The 22533-nt window shown below is 31.3% G+C and overlaps 1 protein-coding gene across 3 annotated transcripts; it reads left to right on the forward strand.

Annotated features, from left to right (window-relative positions):
• The first annotated feature begins 2162 nt into the window (after positions 1–2162).
• LOC132745664 (perlucin-like protein) lies at positions 2163–18287 on the forward strand. Of its 3 annotated transcripts, none has more exons than XM_060734614.1 (6): positions 2163–2272; positions 3456–3550; positions 5702–5792; positions 6176–6230; positions 6860–7015; positions 10139–10229. In XM_060734614.1, the coding sequence occupies exons 1-6, from the start codon at positions 2185–2187 to the stop codon at positions 10170–10172; spliced, it is 519 nt and encodes a 172-aa protein (XP_060590597.1). In that variant the 5' UTR covers positions 2163–2184; the 3' UTR covers positions 10173–10229. The 3 variants fall into 3 exon arrangements, with proteins under 3 accessions (XP_060590597.1, XP_060590599.1, XP_060590598.1); XM_060734616.1 differs by lacking the exons at positions 3456–3550; positions 5702–5792; positions 6176–6230; positions 6860–7015; positions 10139–10229 and adding exons at positions 12460–12554; positions 13300–13390; positions 15573–15627; positions 17390–17548; positions 18200–18287 and having other exon boundaries at positions 2214–2272; XM_060734615.1 differs by lacking the exons at positions 2163–2272; positions 3456–3550; positions 5702–5792; ... (1 more) ...; positions 6860–7015; positions 10139–10229 and adding exons at positions 10495–10653; positions 12460–12554; positions 13300–13390; ... (1 more) ...; positions 17390–17548; positions 18200–18287.
• Positions 18288–22533: the final 4246 nt, after the last annotated feature.

Raw genomic sequence — 22533 nt, forward strand, 5'->3', positions numbered from 1 at the left:
ACGATTATGTTATAAAATTCATCTTTACCTTTTATAAAAAAGTAAACATTTAATCATTTCTGAGGCATAATGTGCCTTTAAATGCAAATAGTTTTAATCTTTTAAATTCTAAAAATTCCAGTCGTTTACAGTCTTTTAACCTTTAAATTTACATGTGGAAAACATGTTACATACCGTCAGGAGAATGACTGCCTTGATGTTATCAAATCTAAGAAATGATTTAGTAATAAATACTAGAAGGCAGCAGTGCCTGACATAAAATTGAAATATTCTTGGTTGGAAAAACTAGCATGTTATTGTATTGTTAACACTATTTTTTAGGTATTTTATCTGTTGTTTTATTTAAATTCCATATATACATGTAAACAACAAACACTGGTTATTATTTACACCCAAAAGAACTCTGATCATTATTTACACCCAAAACAAACACACATCATTCATAAGCCACTTATCATGTACACGTCTCTTATACGAAACAATACTAGATATCTGGCGAACCCAAGCTTGAAACAACTTGATCAAACAAAACAATAAAATCACCACAAAATGAAGAGCACAAATATAAATATTTTTACAACTCTAAGATACATTTCAAACCACAAACATTCAACATACACTATTAGCTTCACAAATCTAACCAGCATCAGAAAAGCAAACTAAAGCACCAAATGTTTACAAATATCTTCAAAAACAAAGCATCAACTAATATAATCTTGACAAGACCAAACATTCAACCAATATCAACCAAGTATATCTTCACAAACAGAAATAACTCAACAACCAAAACACTTAATTACAACCAATAAACCCTGACCAATTAAGATCTCCACAATTATATTTTACCAACTTCAACAAATCAACAAAACTCCCTTCAAAACAGCAAATTCTCTTCTCAACAAAAAATAAACGCTACACACTATAAGTGTGTCTCTCCTAAACTGATGTAAAATCTCTTTCTATTTGACATTGACGTGTAGAAATTTAAACCACAGCAACAGGTTTATAAATACACTGTTCATTGAAATTTGATACACTTCAGTGTATCGCTGTAGGAAGACATTAACTCTTTTTAAAAACATATATCTACAATAAAACTGTTCGATTATTCTGACACAGGCTATGCAGATGTAGAAGTTTTGAGGTGTTTCCTCTTCTTTGTATTTGTTCATATTCTATTACATAACAGTGTTTGTTATTTTTTTTTTTATTTTGATAAAAATATGTTTGTTATATTTTGATCAACAGATTATACCTTTTAATTCATAATTCATTTTGGAGATGTAACGTTATAGAATTTAATTATTTTGTATTTCGACAACTTTTTGTAATTTCATTTTTTGAAACTAAGTGATTGAAATGTTATGTAATAATGTTAGTTACATAGTAAAAATTTCATGTATAAAGTAAGATTTTATTCGCATTTTTTGAAGCAATAGTTAGAATGCACCATCTGTTTTTCATGTAAATTAATTTTCATTTCGTAAAACTTTGGTAAAAGTTATTAATCTATCTTACTTTAAATATTATCATATAAAAAAAAAATATGATGTAAATATGTTGGTTTGTTTTCCATGAGTGTTAGTTAAAATTTGATTAATTTCTATAAATTTTTTGATAACTTAAAAAAAATTACGCTCAGCATATACATCTTTTGTTTATACAGTTATTAAATAGATTGAATCAATAAACTTGGTGTTTGCTTATTTATTATAATACAAGACCTGGTCTCTACATCAATAACGTAGCAGCCTGTCGCCTCGGGAGTGAACCCCCCCCCCCCAGTAATACAAAGTAAATAGACACATCCTAAAGTGATTTCTTTAGTTACCATAGCCACTTGAAGAAAACAAGAAACAATTCAGTGACGTTGTTTTGCTTTTATTTAGCATTGTCTCATTTTCCATTAGTACTTGGTCATTTTCATATTTTCACTTAAAAATGGATTTTTCCTTATTCTTTTCATGAACACTAGGGTCTACCATTCTCACTTCATTCTTTTGTTTTATTATTTCTTTCACATTTTACGATTAGAATATGTTCCGTGTAGTCAGTTGTAAAGTCTTCACCTTTTCTTTTACACAGACAATGATGTTAAATCTTTGAATCAGTATGCCACGTCATATACAAACAACTGATAGTAGTGATCTTATCTTACTGACCTTATTTCAGTTAATTTACTGAATGTTCTTAATACACGAGAAGATAATAATTTGTCAGTCAAGTATGTTCTATTTTACTGTTTTATTCGGGATAGGAACTTTCATAACAGGTAAATCATGTTGCTTCGCCTTTTGGTAACATTGCCATTATTGATTCCAGTTTGAAATGAAAACACAGTATAATAATTAATATTATATAATATATTTTCAAGTTTATATATACTCCCTAATAAAAGGACAATATCAACGTTTTGTAAATAATCTTGCAACATACACTTAAAACTTGTTTGAAAATATTATATTATTAATCCATTGATTTATTAGTATATTCTTCTAACCTTTTTGTACGAATATCGTTAAATACGAATGAATCAACAGCGTCGTAATGTGTTCGTTTTATGCAATTTCTACAGATAAATTTCTTCAAAAACTTAACCTGCAATGTGTGATATATGCATTATTATGAAACGATAACATTTGAGTTAAAAACATATTTTTTAAATCAAGTCATTTCAATTAAAAAAACTTTATGCCTCAGTACCATCCAAAACCCTGATCTATTACATAAAAGAAGTCAACGTGTATTTTACTCGCTAAAACCAATTCATTCTTTATACGTGGAAAGTGTTCGGCACTGTATGACCAGTAATGTGTCAATGTTGCCTTTAAACGGGAGCAAACAAACGGGATTTTTTTTCTATATTGATACACATATCAACAGGGTAGAGCGCAACTATCAGGACGAATATTGTTTAAGTTTGTGATAACGGTCCTTGTACTTTAAACGTAATCAATTATCAAATTTTGGATAAGGACAAACATGCAACGAACATGCAACGAAAGAACTACAAAATAAAACAAAAGCTGCATTTTACGTTTTGTCTGTTTTATGTAGGGATATATCAATCTAAATTTACATGTACGAGCTTTTGTATGACCAATTGGTGCACTTTTATCAAGATGTCTTGCCAAAGGATGAGTACAAGTAATAAATACTTGTATATCCTGCAATTTTTGATGCAATTAGTCAAATAGTTGAGAATCAAATGTGGTATATAATATTAACTAAATCTTCCGTCGTTACAAATAGTTAAGTTTGACAGTGATTGTAATCTGAATCAAATGAACAAGTTACTAATCTCACTGATCACATTTTCTCATTTTAAATGATAACAGTGACGCCATTTTCTTAATCTTAATGTTATAATATGTATGCTATAATATTTACTTGTTATAACTTGAATATTTCTGTCACAATTTATTTTTTTATTGTATAACTTTCTTTTTCATAAGTGTGTTCGTGCTGCTGCCAAAATGGCTGGACACGTTTCAATGATTCTTGCTACCTAATTGGTTACGGACAAAATGTAACATTTATCGAAGCTGAGGTAAATACGACGCTTTGATACTCTTCAAACAAAATTAACATGTGTATGTATATCAATAGGTCAAAATCTTAAAAATTTAAAAAGATAATAAAAAAAGAACAATCAAAGAAAAAAGGTCAGCTCTCAAGGCTAAATCGCACATTATGATTTATTTCCATCAAGCTTTGGATTTTCACCTTGTTCGAGAACGTGTTTTAGTTAGTAGGCTATTATGCTATTTCGAGCTTGCTTAAAATTTCGAGCCAGCCGATCGATCGATATTTTTGCAAAAGACAAATATCGTGCAAGTATCAAACTCACAAACACTTATTCAAAATTCACTTAACCAATGATTATTTAGATAAAATTGAACCAGTTCAGAGATAAACATTCAATTTACAAGATAGATATGCAAGCAAATCTTATCATGAGTTAGCTATAATATTGATTTAAAAAAAAATTAAAGGAGCGAATACCGAACTGGTCTCCTATTCAGAGCTAGTTTAAAGTTCGAATTTCTTTTTTAAATAAAGGGGTAAATATTGTGCTTGCATCAAACTCGGCGTAAATAGAAAATTACTAGATTGATTTTCAAAATTTATTGAAAAGGACAACAAAAATAAGCTTACATAGAACTCAGAACTTGTTGTTAGATTTTTATCCAATTTCATTTTTTGTTGTTAAAGCGAATATTACGAAATCACTAAGATTGATATTCATTATTGACTAGTATCGAACGAGCAAAAAAAATGATTTTGCCTGTAATTCAGAGCTAGGTCAGAGATCGAAATTGAAAACATTTATGGCAAATTCCGTGTGGCATGTTGTGAAACTAGTTATAGCAACTGGCATTGATTATTTCAAGTCCCTTGTCATTTAAAGAAGAATGGTCGTGGTCAAATTAGGGCTACAACCAATAATTCCTTGGTCGAAAGGACTTAATCACTAGACTACTTCTCTCTTTCTTAAACAACAAAACAAAACAAAATTTGTGTGTGAGAGTTTATGAGGTGTGATGGGAAATGTGGACATCACTTTTATGCGCATGTGTGTAATAAGGATATAAATGTGACATAATTATCATTTGCAACCAGTGTAATAGACTCGGCATTTGCAAGCGAGCCGGAAAAGTACCAAGGAGTCAGAACCAGTCGTAATTCGATTGGCGTTGTCATTCCCGAAAGTCTGGAGGAGGGAACCAGTTTCAGATCTAGAACGACATCCACCCCTTTTCAATTTATGAAAATCGATCTTAAATTAGGTACTAACACAGTAATTGCCCTTAAATCTTTTTTAAATTGTCAGTCTTAAAGCTGGCTATAGCTAACGAAATATAAATTATCAGTTTCGAACCTAGAACTGGCTCTAAATTCGAAACAAGGTAGATCTGAGGTTGTTTAATGATTTTTTTATATTGAGCTCAGAGTTGGCTCTGAAAACGTTCCAAGCGCGACATTGGATTTTTGAAAATTTAATTTTCGTACTCTAAATTCGATTGCCTTTCGTTCTGCCACTATTTATGTCTTTTTTAATTTGTCTTTTGATTTTTATTTGTGATATGCATGCTTCATTACCTCTAACCCACTTTAAAAATTCCATCTCAGCCTATTGTTTTCTCGTTAAGGACAAAAACATTCGTTAATAGTGCTTTTCATTGAATAGGACGCACGTTTCGCATTCCGGGTTGCATGCACGCATCTACGAATGTTTTCTTAACTCATTTTTTTCAGCATTACATGTTAATTAATGTTAAATAATTCTTTAAATGGTCCTACCAGGTATGAATTGTGCTTGTATGTAGTTTGCATTACCGTCCATGAAAAGGCTCAATCAAACTGAGTCTGCAACATTTACAATCTTAATTTTTTTGACGTTCTTTCGGGGTTCCTTTTTCTCTATGCTAGCTAGTGTTGAATATCGAGCGCTCTGAAAATAAAAATTGAATATCAATCTCAGACTCTGACAGCACTTAATTTTCTAAACATTTAGACTCGTGTATTGCATAACTTTGCTCCTTGTTGTATATACATGTAATATGTTTGTTTTTTTTGCCGAACTGAAATATTTCTTTTTTATTTACTGTCACGTCATATCTAAAACAGTTTTATGTATCATAAATTTATTATTATTATTATTATTATTATTATTATTATTATTCATGTTTCTTTGCAGCATTATTGCAGGCAACATAATGGGCATCTTATCCATGTGAATACTGCAGAGGAAAACCTTTTTATCGTTGACATCCTACAGAAAACAAAAGGTAAGGGTCGGTTTAAATTCTCATTTTTGATTACGTTGCAGAAAATCGTAGTAATGAACTTAATGAGAAATTTCTAGAAAACTAATCAAATAGTAACACCGTCTGAACCCTAGGGAACTGATTCTGTTGGCTAACATAATTCGAATTAAGTGAATACGTAACGAGTAAGCATGTTTTACCGGCGATGATTTGTTACTGTAACAACGGCATGTTGGTATAAATAAATTATTGAATTTAATAGATAGATAAATAAACAGACAGATCAATAAATATGTAGATAGGTTGATATCACCGTTCAAAGACATTGAGGGCAAAGAATAAAAGAAGATATGATTGGACACTTTTTAAAACTCCACCTTATTTCTTTTTCTCTATTTCTATAGCTTATCACAGCTGGGTTGGAATATCAGACATGGATGTAGAGGGGATATGGCAGTGGTAATTACTTTGTTTATGTCACACAATCATATGTTTAGAGGATGTTAAATCAGTGTATGAATGAGTTGAATGAACCTGTATAACGCGAGTTTATCAATGAGTTCAATAAATGTTGTAATGAAGCTATGACCATTACATTACAAAACATTAGAAAACATTATCACATACTATAAAAATACATAGGTTCACAATTATGTTTTTTCTTCTTTCATTGACGCTTTTATACTGAAACGTACATGCTTACGCTTTAACGAGTGTTTATAACACAGGTGTGTAATACATTGTAATTGTCAAAACGTTATTGTCTTTTACGTTTCATTTGATTCTAATTGTTTTATTTTCTGTTTTGAATACAAGTATAATATTATTTTCTGTACTCATCAGAAACCTCTTTAAAGGGACGTCAGTTGTTCTACTCGGGTGCGCATTAGTGCTTGATATAATTAATTTGACTATCAGTATGGACAAAATCATTTAGATTGTTCAAAACACATTTCAATGTAAGTACTGACTGAATGTAGAATAGTGCAGACATTGATCAGACGGCAAGTTTGAACCGGCTGATCTTGGTCTGCACTGGTCGCATGGGTATAGTCAATTGTCAACAGCAGTTTTAGAGCTTTTAACAGGTACGACACGTCACAGAAACCAGATTTTACATACTGGTACCCAGGGGAGCCAAATGGAGGTCAACATGAAGACTGTGGGGTTTATGCTGTCCACCATGACTATAAATGGAGTGATTACCCATGTGATAGCAACTTGCATCCAATCTGTGAAACAAGGTAAACTGTTCAAAGCAAATGAAGGTTATGTGACAGTCATTAGAATTGTTTTTACACTTTGTTTTGCGTTTTACCATTTTAAGTTGAATAATATTTGATTACACAAAAACATATCGTTCTTTTTGCCTATATAAAAGCACTAATATCGTGCAAAAAATGTGTAAAATAATGATATCTAAGACAAAAATGCGCTGGTCAACACACTTTCAAGATGTGGACGATATGCGTTGATGCATTTGATTAATAATGAACACGTGTATTGTTATTTTATTAGAATGATATGGAGGCTATTCGTTGCCAAAACTCCAGCCTTTGAAACTTGACAATGCATACTTCGGTTCTACTAAACAGAATAGTAAAAATCTAATTGTCGATCCGAGAGTTACATACTGCACTGGTATTTAGCATTCTGATTATCTCGGTTTGAGAAAATGGAAGCTGTAAACATGCAACTTAGATAAAGTTCAAACTTGCGACATGTAGAAATGAAAACGATAGAACGTACACACTACGTTTTATGCTGTGTATCATGACGTTGAGAATGTAACTGCATCAACTTGACACACTCAGGTTTACAACAACACCCTTTCCTTTTACATTCTAACGCAATTAACATTTGTAAACGATTTCGCAACTTCCATATACAATGCATGGAATTGTCACGATAATATACGAACATTAATAGGCGGAGCCAATTTTCACGAAAGTAGAATATAAAGAGAGGTAACTCTTGCTGGTACAAAAAATATTTCAAATTATATAGAAACTGTTTTAAATTTCACATACTAGTACATCAACTGCATAACAGTTGACTTTGAATATCCTCTGATTTTGTTAAAACGTATTCTAGTTAAGAATTTCCAAGAAATGCAAAATTTGTTTAGATATAATATAACAATGTAACAACATTTATACTGATAATGAGCATAAGAATATTGGTGAATTAACAGAAAGGAATGTTTCCTATATATAATGACACACACCATTGTTCTTTCATATGAACGATATGGTTTGTGTGCCTTCAAACGTTACACGGTATTACTCGTACGCATATTTTTTACATTCAGCAAATAGTATTAGAATGCTATACATGAAAGTCACTTTTGGCAACACGAATAAAGAGAACTGGACAGTAAGCCTGTGACTTCTTTCTTTAAGGGACTATGTTGGGTTGTAGAAAAAAAACATATTTTTACCAAGTGTATAACTACGAAACAATTCAAAGTTTACTATCGATAATTTCGTTGTAAAACCAAAAATTTGTGAATTTCTCCCATTTTAATGTTGAAATAAATATTCAGTGTATCCTAGCATATCTGTTTACCTCCATTGGGAGGTATTGTGAGTCATAGGATGTTTTTTTAGCCCTTTATTATTAAATTTATGCAAGCTGACGTAGGTTAAGGTCTTTTAATGCATTGTACTGAATCAATAGCAATTCTAAAATATGCGTATACATGCTGTCAATAGCGGTTACCTAGACTTGCTGTCTATCTAATCAAAAGCAGAGAACTATTTTTATGTACATAATATTTATTAAGTTTTGTAAGTGATGGCTTTCTAAGAGATAAAATAAACAAAGTATACATAATTTGATAATCGACATACAAGTCATACTTTTGGACTCATTTAAATGTGATTATTGAAAAACAAAATGGTTAAAAATGGGAAAATGTATCTATACAGTATGGTAAAAATAAAAAGTTATGTACGAAAGGGTACATACAACTTTGGTTATAATTTTACTATTGTTAAAAGTTTTTTTCTTGTCAAGTCATACGCTAGAATTGAGGTTACTAATGTCATAGTAAATGCTACTACTGAAAAACAACAGCCAGAATTTGGTCTGTATCAGAAATTAGTCGTATCAAAGCCTTTATCAGATTATCAGATGTTGACTTGAAAATTTGAAAGTGGTAAGGTAACAGCTTAACTGTAAATGATACTCATTCCTATTCAAATTGAAATACCCTCAGTAAAATTTATTTGTCGTTAAATATAGTCTATCAATAGTTTTTTCTTCCTTGAAAAATATTTTAACCTCAGGCAGTAAGTAGCATGATGAGTTTTTTATTATTTTTTTTCAGTTTCTTTTTCTAGGAAATGTTGTATCGACCACGTTTTAAAACTTATATGCCTATAATCCCTTTAAAGTCCGCTAATGCTAAAGGCATAGAATGGCAATCATGCAAGTGAATTATATTTGGTGAATAACTAAACACCTAAAATGTGTGGTAAACGGAAACTACGCCGCTTCTTGTCACCGACGGTAAATACCGAAAATGAGCGGGTAAATACGTTTATTTACGATGATGTAGTGGGCGGGCAAATGTGCGGAGCTTATTTCATTTTATTGAAAAACGTGTAAAGCTGGATTATGCTGATCCGAGTCATGATAGTTCGACAATGTAAAGCTAAGAATGTAACTTCTGTTTTGTCGGCGTATACACGAACAATGAGTATTCGAACACGTGGTATTGCTACTATCAGCAAAACAGTTAATGTTTTGTCGTTTAACAAAATGTATTTTGTTGAAATGCATGTTTACAATGTTCAATCGGCATACTCAATCCAAGAATGCAACATTGGTGTTTACATACAAAGAAATACAATTTTATTTTTCCGTTAACAAACTGTTCAACTCAGATCAACAAGGCTGGATTTTTGGCAACGAATAGCCTCCATAGAATAATACATAACTATTTCGATACGATGAACTTAAATGATTTAATTTGTCCTAAATACATTTCATTTCGATAATGCTGTCATCAAATTGAATTGATTGATTTTTAATAAGTACGAGTATTATGTACGTAAAAGGAAACTCAAAATAATTATTGATGTTCAGATAATGATTTTGATTTAGAATTTTGAACCTTAAAATTAAAATTCTAAAATATTCACATATTCTTGTGTTGCCAATTTTAATATTGATTTGATATTGTCAAGAAAAATTAACAAGCTTTTGTAGGATCATGGTTCAGGGTTATATAAAATTGGTAAAAGGTTCTAAGCTGTTCGTTTTTCGGAGCAAATTTATGCTAAACAATTGAATTAAATAAGAAGTTAAATTTTCGTATAACTGTTAGTAACAAAATAGTGAACTTCTTGTTTTTCTTTCAGCACTGATGTTGTGGATTCAATTATCGGCAAATAAGAAAATGAATGTGAAATATAGCTGTATAACATAACTAATAAATATATGAATAAACAAGTTTTTATTTTCGTTTCGTGGAATCAACAAGAAGCTGCCCAGAGCTAAAAATAACAATGATAACAGCTATGACATCTTTTCCACATTGTGTCTATGTCCTACTGTTTCGTCCAATACGAATACCTGAAACTGTCTATTTTTCAAAAACTGCCCTCAATAGCATTTATGTTAACATTTATCTAAACGTGTCCTGTTCTGTGAGAGTCATTTCAGTTTATTTCAGTTAATATTGCCCTAAATATAACATTTGCACTGAATAACATATTGTTGCGTCATATACATACAAAAGATAGTAGTTTTCTTATCTGAGTGACCCAATTTCAGTCAAATTACTTAATATTCTTGATACACGAGAAGAGAATAATCTTTCATTCAAGCATGTTCTCTTTTACTGTTTTACTCGGGATAGGAACTTTTATAACAGGTAAATTATGGTGTTTAACTTTTTGGTAACAAAACCATTATTGATTCCGATTTAAGATAAATACACAATATATATTATAAAAATTCTAAGTTCATTATACTCCTTAATTAACGAACAGTATCAACACTTTAGTAAGATAACTTTACAACATCGACACTAAAAACTTGCTTGTAGAGATCATTGAATCCAATGATTTATTGGTAAATTTTTCTATCCTTTTCAAACGAATATCGTTAAATACAAATAAATGAACAGCGTCGAAATGAATCCGTTTATGCAATTTCTACAGAACATTGACTTTCAAAACAAAACCGGCAATGTCTGATGCATGCATTTTCTGATAACATTTTAGCATAATACAAAGTTTTTTATCCAGTCAATTTAATTATTAAACTTCTTGTCTCAGTCCATATATTTCTTAAAGAAGTAAACTTGTATCACCTTGTTTCCAGATTTTTATACTTCACAACAGTAGGTGTTGACAGCTGTAAAAAGTACTTAACTTCAGTGTTGTTATATTTTCTGGTCCTTCGGGGTCATTGGTGCAAGCACTATACAGTGTTGAGAATTGAGTACTGCTCAATCCGGTATTAGGGGGCGGCGGGAAGGATGTTGCACTTGTTCATTATCCCTCATGTACAGACTCAATCTGCATTTCTTATCTAATTTTGTTGTGATTAATGGTTCCGAAGGTTCACATTGTTTCCAAGGTTAACTTAATCGCTTGAACCAACTCATTTAAGACATTCTTTTTATAGTGTTCTTCGCGGTATGAGCAGTAATGTGTCAGTAACGCCGGTTAACCCAAGCAAAAAATAACGATTTATTTTTCTTATACATCTACACAGGGGATCGCAACTTTAGTTTAAGTTATATCGATGTTCTGGTAAACTTTTAAATTTTCGATAACTTAAAAGACAAAAATGCGACGAAACAACTACAAAAGAAAACAAAGGTTTCTCGTCTTATATGTTTTTGAGGGATATATCAATTTTATTTTGCATGTATATACAGCCAAATGTATACACTTTTATCAAGATATCTTGCGCAAGTGTGATTATTAGTAATAAATATTAGTATTCTCAGCATATGTTGATATAAATAGTTAAATAATTGAGAATCAAATGTAGTATATATAATAATATTAACTGAGTCTACCTTCGTTGTAAAATAGTTAAAATGGAGTGAAATAAAGAATCCCTAAAGAAAGCCCAACAAGACAAAATTTAAAATGTTGCAGGCTCGGTTTGATTGAGCCTGTTCATGGACGGTAATGGAATGTGCAAGTTACTGTCCATTTCCTCTAGCACCGACTTGAGCTGAATTCAACATTTAACATCAACTGGTACAATTTTGAATTTTGAAACATCCGCAGATGTGTTCATATGGCGGTTATCATGGAAACTTCAATGTGACACGTAAGTGCCATTCCATGAAAAGCGGCATATGGTCCCCAAGTAAATAAAAATGCGTGTGCCTTAAACGAGAAAACAATGTGCGGAACTAAATAAAACGGAATTTTGAAAGGGGATCTGATGTTATGAAGCCTGTATATTACAGATATCACGTCAAAAGACAAAATTTAAAAAGCAGCCCACGTATCAGTTTGGTAGTGATTGTAATCTGAATCAAATAAATCAGTTACTTATCTTACTGATCACATTTTGTCATTTTCAAATGATAACTGTGACGCAATTTTCTGAATCTTAATGTAATGATATTTATGCTAAAATATTTACTGGTAATAACTTCAATGAGTATTTCCGTCACAATTTATTTTTATTATATAACTTTCTTTTTCATAAGTGTGTTCGTGCTTATGCCAGAATGGCTGGACACGTTTCAATGATTCTTGCTACCTAATTGGTTACGGACAGCATTTAACTTTTGTCGAAGCGGAGGTAATCTTAACGATGTTATACTTTACTCTTCAAAAAAATAGCATATAAATGTATGACAATAGTTCAAAATCTAAAAGAATGCAAAAAAAACAAAACAATCGTATTAGCACTTGGAGGTCAGTTATCTTTCAGATCTGAAATCGCGCATAATAATTTTATTTCCTTCAAGTTTTGGACTTCCATGAAGTACTGAGATCGTCATATTTTAATTATTTTGAGCTTGCTTTGAATTTGAAAAGTGAATATTTATTTAGCATCAAAGTCACAATCAACTCTGAAATCTATATTCAAATTCACTTAACTAGTGAAGACCTAGATAAAATTGAACTCTGAGCCATTCCTAAGATCGAAACGAGTATTTTATTTATTTTAAAAAGCATAATATATCGTACGAGCATTGAATGCAGAGCGAACTGTAGGATAGATATGCAAGCAAATTACCTCAGTAGCCAGAACTGAGATTGATATTAAAAATATATTAAAAGAGCGGAAATCGAGCTGGTCTCCTATTTAGAGCCAGTTCAGAGCACAAAAATTTATTCTTAAAAATGGCAAATATCTTGCTTGCAACTAGTTAAAATCGTATGAAATAAGTGTTATTCAGTCGGATATTTCAACTGTATTCCATTTTTCATATAATATGATTTCTTTTGCCGGCTTATGTCTTTTCAATTTACTGCCAAGTTATGTTAAAAACAGTTTTAAGTATCATATATTGATTATTATTATTCAAGTTTCTTTGCAGAATTATTGCACGCAACACAACGGGCATCTTATCCACGTGAACACTGCAGAGGAAAACGTTTTTATCGTTGACATCCTACATAAAACTAAAGGTAATGGTGGGTAAAAATGTTATTTATTATAAATTATATCGCACTGATTGAAACCGCAGATTAGAATTTATTGAGTAATTTCTATTTTTTCATACATTCAAGTAAATATGTATTACCACTGTCGCAACAGACGGGTACTGCTGATTCCACTGGACTACATTAAAATAACGTCCCGATTACCCTTAGGGTACCGAAGATGATTTGTTACCACTGCAGGGCGGTATAAATGAATCAATGAATAAAATAGATAGATAAATAAGCAAATAGACAAATATGTTGATAGATTTATGCGACTGATCATAGACAGTGAGGACGGTGAATAAAGGAACATTTTAGCTGTTCAAAACGCTTTATTGTATGATCTAAAAATAGCTACAACCTTATTGGTACTAACAGTAGCCATAAAATCATATGCACAGGGTTTAGTGTCATATAAATAGATTGATACACATTTTCATTGACCATACATTGTAGACTGTGCGCATTAAACAATAATTGTAAGGTTTTGTTCTTAATGACATATTTCTCGATTAAAAATATAATTTCTTTACTTTAATAGTTTAACCGCGATGAGTATAAGCTTGAATTACTTTTTGTATGGAAACCACCATATCGACTATAACTAAAACTGGTTCCCATATTCACGTTTGGATTTGTCGAAATATTTTGTAAATGGAGTAAAACGGCGAAAGTTTTGATTTCAATTTCGTCTGTTGTGTTGTTTATATGAAACATTAAGTTTTGAACTGACCATGATCGTTGAGAATAATATGCACTGTGCCGATAGACAAAAGAATTATATGAAAATATTGTAAATGGAATAAAATACGAGGTGATTTTGATCGAAGGTGTGCGGATTTTTTTTCGGGACACATTTGTATCCTGTGTATTATTATACAAGTAATGATGAAATATGATTTTTTTTTTCAAAAAAAGCTTAAGTATATGTGCTGGGATAGACAAACATTCTATTTGGATTTTAAGGTGATTGGCGCGGCAGACCCAAAGTGATTGTGAATACTTGTCTCATTTTCTCACGACCTATGTGTTATGCTTGTAGGCCGCTTACACAACACTGCCGAACCTAAATAAGAATATGCAAATTACAAAATCACAGGTTGAAATTTTGTTATACTCTACTGAATAACACATGTTCAAGATGCTAGCTAGCAATGAATGACGTGAAAATGTTTCCAAGGATGTCGCGTGCTCCTTTGAAATCGATAGCAAAAGCATAACAAGTTGATAATGTTGCAATTCTATTCACGCATGCCCAGTGATGGGTGTTCACTTCATTATTAAATTCAACTGCATTTTAATTACTTTTTAGTCTGTTTTGACAGTTAAGAGAAACAATATCCCCTAAGTTGAAGCACATTGATCGTTTGTCAAATAGGTACAATTTAAGATAGAGTACACATATACAAACATATATCAGACATGAATCGTTATTGTGTAATTGCTGTAAAGTAAACCAATGCCCATTGTGCCCCCACAATTTTTAACCGTTAACTTTATAGTTTACCTGTTATCTCAGATAAATTATGGTAGTAGATCTAAATATAGTGGCTGATTTGTGTCATGTCGAATTTAAGCTCTGAGCGATGCATGACGAAAGTACGACAAAGTCACCATTTTATCGTACTTTCTCTTCACGTGACGCAAGACGAATCAAGACTATACCACAAAGTCACCACTTTCGCTTTACATGGCGCCAGACAAAGTCACCATTTTATCGTACTCTTGCTTCGCTGGGCGCCAGGCATAAACACGAAAGTACAACAATGTCACCACTTTGTCGTATTCTCGTGTCTTCCCCTGTCACCCCGTGGATCGTAAGTAGGAAAATCAGCAATCTCTTTCCTCGTAATATCACTTCGAATTCATTACTATGGACAGATTCTGGTATACATCAAAGGTAAACTGTGGGTTAACTTAGGAGAAAGGGACAACGTTGATACTGGATATGATTTTCAGATTTAATGGCAGTATATTATGAACATATGTGAGTGTCTGAATACAACAAAAATAACAAACGCATATATAATAAATGAGTGTTGTCTGAAACAAAATTTCAGGAACATAATACTAAAACTGAGAACTCTTCTTAATAAAAATGAATTGATGTACATGGCTAACCTATTCAAAAATCAATCTAAGTTCGTTAATTTTATTTCTATAGCTTCTTCCAGCTGGGTTGGAATATCTGACATGGATGCAGAGGGACTATGGCAATGGTAATTAATTTCTTAATGTATCACATGTATTTAGAAAAAATCGAATGAGTGTATGCATGAATTAAATGAACTTGTATAATTCGAGTTACTCAAGGAAGTCAATAATTTCTGTTTCACAATAAATTATATTTATCACAAACCATAAAAATGACCTGTTTGCAGTTCTGTTGAAAACATATTTTCTTTCATTAACACCCTTACACTGTAACGTACATGCTTACACTTCATATGTCATTTTGAATAGCTGCACAGGTGTGCCATAATTGTCAAGACATTAATTCTTTAAGCAATTTAAGCTTTATTACCTCTTTTCATTTGGTTGTGCATGTAATATTTTTAAACGGTATTTATTCTGAAATCACTAAAAATATTTTAAAATATATATATCTAATTATTGTATGTTACAGCCTTAAAACATAAATATGTTTATACATTTTTGTGTGTACCTTATTTTATGAATAATATATTCCTTACAAAGAGCCGGAATAGTTACATCAATTTACCTTGATAATGTTTTTATTTTACTCACATAGTGTTCAAATATCCGACAATTCTATGTATGTGTATTGTTGTTGTTTGTTTGTTTGTTTGTTTTTGTTTTCTGTTCATGCCATATTTCCTTTTACAGAGATATTAGAAAGTCAATTAAAAATAATTTACAAAAATCTTCATTAAGTGCATAAAGTTGACTATGTATTCATATTATCTATATTCTGATGTTAAAATGAAATAATACAAAACTGCTTTCACTAAAGATAAAGTCATTAACTTTTAAGACAGAGCGTCACTGATCAATGGTGATACGTTTAAATGATTTCATTTCTGTCTAAACATTGACATACCTTATCACCGATGTGGGATTTTACTTTGGAATTCTTTCATGTCAGAAAGCTAGACAGCTAGATAACAAAATGTCGGTGATTCTACTCAGATGCAAACTCCTCGCAGCGGTTACTTCCCCTGATCTGTACAGTAACCACTGCCACCACAAGTAAATTCGGTCGAATATAGCCGGATATATTTTTTTCACTTTTAATTTTAAAATAGAATATGTCATTTTAGTTTTCTTTCGTTAAATAGTTATGCTTAATGTACAAGAAAGTAAAAAAAATATTCGTATAAAAATTATTTTGTAAACATAACGTAAGATATTTTCACTGTGACACCGTTTGCATAGTAAACAATGGCAGAATATAAACAGTTATTGAACGATTGCACAAAAAGATTTGATCCGGCACTTGTTTTAAAGCGATAACAAATTGTGTGTCTTGAACTTATTTTGTCTGGTAAGGATGTAATTATAAATCTGCCAGTTTGATATGGGGTTGATATGGGATCCCTGGCGTTCTGAAACTGGCCGCCATGTTTTTGTCACATGATACAACTATCATCACGTGATTTCAGTGGTGGCAGTGGTTAAAGTAGCAAAGCGTCACGTAACCGCTGTGAGGAGTTTGACTCAGATGCCGTTAGTGCCTGAAAAAAAATGCACGGAAGGACACCTGATGTCATCCTCTAGCAACGGCAAAGTTTGCTGGAAAGTCGTCAAATGACCTGTCAGTAACCACCCTCCCACCACCTTAAAAATAATTATCCAATTAAACCCCTACCTAGCCAAATATCTTCAATGGATTTGACCATCTGTCTGGAAAAAACATTGATCTTGTTTGAAAGAAAAGTTATTACGACAGAATGGCCAATAAAGCAGACCATGGTATTTACTAGTCGCATTAGTTTATATTCAGCTTTGATTTATTGACAGGTACGGCACGTCACAGAAACCAGAGTTCACCTACTGGTACCCAGGGCAACCAGGGGGAGGTCAGCCTGAAGACTGTGGGGTTTATACTGCCCATCATCCGGACTATAAATGGGATGATTACTCATGTGACCATCACTTTCAACCAATCTGTGAATCAAGGTAACTTTTCGAAGCAAATGAAGGTTATTTGACAATCATTGCAACTATTCCACACTTTGTTTAGCGCTTTACCTTTTTATAAATATGTGAATTTTAAACATAAAGTTCCTTTTTAAATACAGCAACATCGTGCAAAACTGAGTGAAATAATGATAAATTAGACATTACTGTGCTGGTCCACAAGCTCTTAAAATGTTGACGATATTTGTGGAAGCCGTTGATAAGTAATTACAGCATATTGGTGTGTTATTAAAGGAATATGTAATTACTTTCACACGATGAACTTATTGACAAATGATTTAATTTATCCTCAAGACATTTACAATCGACAAATTTGATTGATTGAATTTGAATTAGTACTGGGTATGTAAAAAGAAACTCGAAAAAACAACAACATTGTCTTGTTCAGACTTAAACATTCATTTGAACATTTAAATATCAAAATATTCAAGACAAATTATGCTCCTTTTTCTGATATATTTCGGAAAGTTTCCAGGCGTCTGAAAAACCTTGATTATGGGTTATAAATGTACAATTGGTAAAAGGTACTGAGTGGTTCTGTTTTTTTAAGGAAATTGTCGTCAGACGTTCAAATTGCAGTTTATTAGTAAAACTTGAAGAAACCAAATAGAATTTCTTTTTGTTTTTCAGTACCAATGTCGTAGATTCAATTATTGGCAAATAAGTAAATGTATGTGAAATATAGCTGTAAAGCAACTAATAAATTATTGAAAAAGCAGAGCATTTTTTTGCTGAATGGAATCAACAAGGAACCGCCCACAAATAAAGAAATGCAATAAACCCCTTGACTTTTCCACCCCTTTTTATGACTTTTCGACCCCTAGTGGATTAGGCATTTCGATCATTTTATCATTTTTCTTTACTTAAGGCGACCATAAAGATACTAAATATAGAGAAATATTTTCACTTTATCTAATTGTGTGAAAACGCATATCAAATAAACACCAGTCGTATGTCATTATAATTAATCAATTATAGGTAATTAACAGCCGAGTGTGTAAAACATATCATCCTGCCAATCATTATATTGTTGCTGTGCTTAATAAACACAGTAGCTGCATTTCATAATTTACGGGGTCGGCGATGTTGTCGTTTGCCATTTTATTACCATTTCTTAATTTCACATAACAAAAACATATATATCTGACTCATGAAATACTTTTTTGTACTTATTATAATTATAACGCAATTTAGACATTCTACGCGTTAATATTAAAAGATGACTTCTAGACCCCTTTATTCTTGAACCCTTTTTACATGAATTTGTTACATTTAGGGGGTAAGAAATTTCGATCCATGTATCATCTTTTTGTATTTTAGAAGGTCAGAAAGATACTTCGAGAAATAACTTTAAGCAAATGGTTAATAATTTTATACATATGTATAATTATATTTTCATTACAAGATCCAACAAAATACTGAAAAGGTAGTAAAAAAATAATATTGTTTCAATATAATTTATGTTTTGTTACATACCAGTAATGATATATATCGATGTTGTTTTTAAGCTGGGACATAATAAATTCCAAATGAAGTCCCAGACAAAAATTAAAAAAAAAATGTGCATTGAGTGTTTATTCATATTTACAATATTTATAAATTAGTAAAGATTTAGTTTATGTTTTCGTGTGAAACATGTGTATTGGCGATGAATTTTTACACATTTCTACCTAATAAATATAAATTCTAAATAATAGATATTGTTCATCCTCCCTTTTGCTAATGTTTCATTTTTATTCATTGTTAGTATAAAAAATCGATTCTTAAAAAGTACACGAACCTTCCGTTCTACCTTTAATTACTTCAATTTATCGTTAGTTCTGTGTATTTATGAAAACTTATACTCCTATAAAGAGAAAAGTTTACCTCTACATGAACTTTATCACCGGTCAGTAACTATGAGAATCTCTTAAATATATCCTTTTTTTGCACAGCAAAAGCAAATTTTTCTTGAATAATGGAATGAGCGAATGTTCTGAAATTTTGCACGCTAGCTTTTCGGTTAGACCTTCATCAAATGATACATGAAACTTGAAAAAAATCCATTGTCGTCATGAAAAAAGTACAAACTCTTGGATTCCTTTTTAACAAATAAACGCCAACATTCATATGTATATAATAAATGACGTTTAGTAATACCAAATATATTTTCGATGCATTAAAATGTTATATAATACAAACAAGGGCACCATTGTTGCAAAATATGCCCGTCACAAAAGCTTTTGACAGAGATGTGGCCATAGATCTGCATAATTTGGAGATATGCACTGGGCAATTTCCGGACAATATCTGGATATCTTATTATCTTTAGTGACCTTAGACCTTGCAAATGTTAACCTTAATTACATCTGTCACACTTGTAGTCATAATATTAGTCATTTGCGTTACAATCAATATATGAAGACTATAAAATGGTCCCTGTACACATCTTCCTAATTTGACCTCTTTATGTGACCTTGACTTTGGTAGCAGGGACCTGGATTATACACTCAAATTGGTGAGCATTTGTGCCACGTTACATTATAATACCCCTGTGAATTAAGAAGTTTTGCTCTGAACATATATTTTTAATAAAATGTAAGTATGACCTTAACCTTAGGCCTAGTGATCTGGTTCATGCACGTGAAACTGCTTCTCATGGTGGTGAACATTTTTATGAAGTTTTATTAGAATTCTACCATACATGTAGGAGTTATGCTCTGGACAATATCTCTATATTTCATAACTTTTAGTGACATTGAACTTGCATATATTTAGTTACACGTTTCACACCTGCATTCATAATAATGACCATTTGTGTTGCAGTCCCTCAACAACACGCGGGATGAACTGTTACAGGAAGAATGGAGTTCTTGTGATAAGTGTCACGTAGTTTATCAGAAAACTTATGTATATATATATCAAAAACACTCGTCAAAATGGTATCTTTCATATTAAAAAGGTGAGTTTTAGGTGCTAAATAAAACGTTAATGATTACACAGCTTGCCTTACGTGTATTATTTGACAAAAACTTATTATCATGTCACTTTTATTGCTTCTTGTTTAACATCCCGTAGTTTTGAGTAAAATTTCCAAATTATTTGCCTATTCGAACGTATTGGTCTGTTTATTTCTAGTCTTCACCATGCATTATTACCCAATAATAATGCAAAATTACAAACATAAAGCCCCGGCTAACAAATTTATACACAATTTTTTTAATGTCACGGAGTGATAACTAAAAACGTCCTAGAGTTCTTGTAATGAGATAACTTTTGTAACTGCCAGTCTGTTTCTTGCACAAAATCTCGGCACGTTTAAGCGTTTTTAATTATTAAATAAGATTATAAATCATTATGAAATGAGTACGCTCATCCTTATGATGATAATAATTTTGTATTTGGGTGTATTTTAGTTCAAGAGATATTATTTTTAGCCAGGGTTCGTGTGCAATGTTTAGTTTTAATAAAAGTATTTTTGCTGACGCAGTTTTCGTAGACTGGAAAAAGGATTGATGTATAGCATTGGTTTTCGTGGTAAAATGTGCTTTAAAAGCGATACTCAAGCAAAGTGTATTCATGTATACATTATAATGGACCTTTTGTTGGTGCAAAGATTTGGAATAGAATACTTTCAAATATATTCTAATTCTCTGACATCTTTTAAAAATTAGTATAAAGAACATATCTTGCATATCAAATAAATATCTATATAACTCTGTCTTAATGTTGCAATATTTAAAATGCATGTATATTGTTGAAATAATTGTAAATAAAAATTGTATAAATTATATTTTATACCTTAAAGGAGCGTTTGTCAAAAAAGTGATAGGGCAAAATCTAAATTGAATAGTTGTTTTATGATGTTTTGTGTCTATGCTTCTATATATATTGTTAAGAAGGCCATATTTAAAATTAAGATATGTTATTGGTTTTCTATGATGGTATATTTTCTTGTGTTACCTTCTACAACGAAAGATATAATAACTACTCATTGGTTTGCAGAAGCAAAACAAATTATATATTAATAGTTTGCAGCAAAAAAGAAGTAGTATGCACTTCTTATATCTAAATTTATTGAGGTAGATCATCTTAAGGTATTCTACATGTACAAACTTTCTAAAAGGTTTTGCCATAGAGACGTAGAAAGTTATATAACAATGACATGACAATACAAAGTAAGTATCTATACTGATAGTCACCTTAGGTTTCATGCCGGTGATCGACCTTTTTTTCTTTCTTATATCCACTCTAGCATCACGTGACTAATAGGACTCTCCAAAGTGCGGATGAATTTTGCTCATCAAAGTAGTCAAGTTAAACTAAATTTTCGATGTCATATCTTAAGAGTCACCTACTTGAAACTTAGGTGACATTATTACTGTATATTCTTTATCCAGTGTACGAAAGTAATACCATGTTGTTGTCATTTAACATAATAAAACGTATTTTTTGCTGACGATTTTTTCATGGGTATTTTTTCTTATTTAAACTAGTGGAACCAAGACAACAGGTCTATACTTTTGTTGTAATTGATAAAAAAATTTATAGTCAAACTTAGTTTGCTCGAACTCGGAGGGCGTGCAAAATATTTGTTCGGAGAGATCGGTAGTTAAAGCCAACAGCAGTTAGTTTTATAGATATATCGTTCATTTTAGAGACATAGAAAGTGAAATTAACCTTGTTGTGTACTTCTTTTTATGGTATAAAATATACAAATTACTTAGTTCATAGATAAGGAAAGAACAATACATGTTATATTGTTGATTAAAGAAGGTGTTTGCAAAAAAATGGAAACCGAACCACTTTTCCTTTTTTTAAATTTTTTTGGGGTTTGCGACTTAGGCCATGATATGCTGAATGTAGTGCCCGCTGATTAATTTAACTGTAGATTTTATCTTTCAAAATTTGTGAATTTAAAAAATAATTGATTTTTATATGTATCATACTTTTGGAGCAAGTGTAAAGATTGAATTTGTAAAATT

The sequence above is a fragment of the Ruditapes philippinarum genome, unplaced genomic scaffold, assembly GCF_026571515.1.
Source record: "Ruditapes philippinarum isolate M1 unplaced genomic scaffold, ASM2657151v2 ctg102_1_1_1_1, whole genome shotgun sequence".
Lineage (NCBI taxonomy): Eukaryota > Metazoa > Mollusca > Bivalvia > Venerida > Veneridae > Ruditapes > Ruditapes philippinarum.

Coding starts and splice junctions, on each gene's coding strand:
- LOC132745664 (XM_060734614.1), top strand. CDS start 2,185: ATGTTCTTAATACACGAGAAGATAATAATTTGTCAGTCAAGTATGTTC. Junction 3,551..5,701: donor TAACATTTATCGAAGCTGAG/GTAAATACGACG, acceptor GTTTCTTTGCAG/CATTATTGCAGGCAACATAA. Junction 6,231..6,859: donor GTAGAGGGGATATGGCAGTG/GTAATTACTTTG, acceptor AGCTTTTAACAG/GTACGACACGTCACAGAAAC.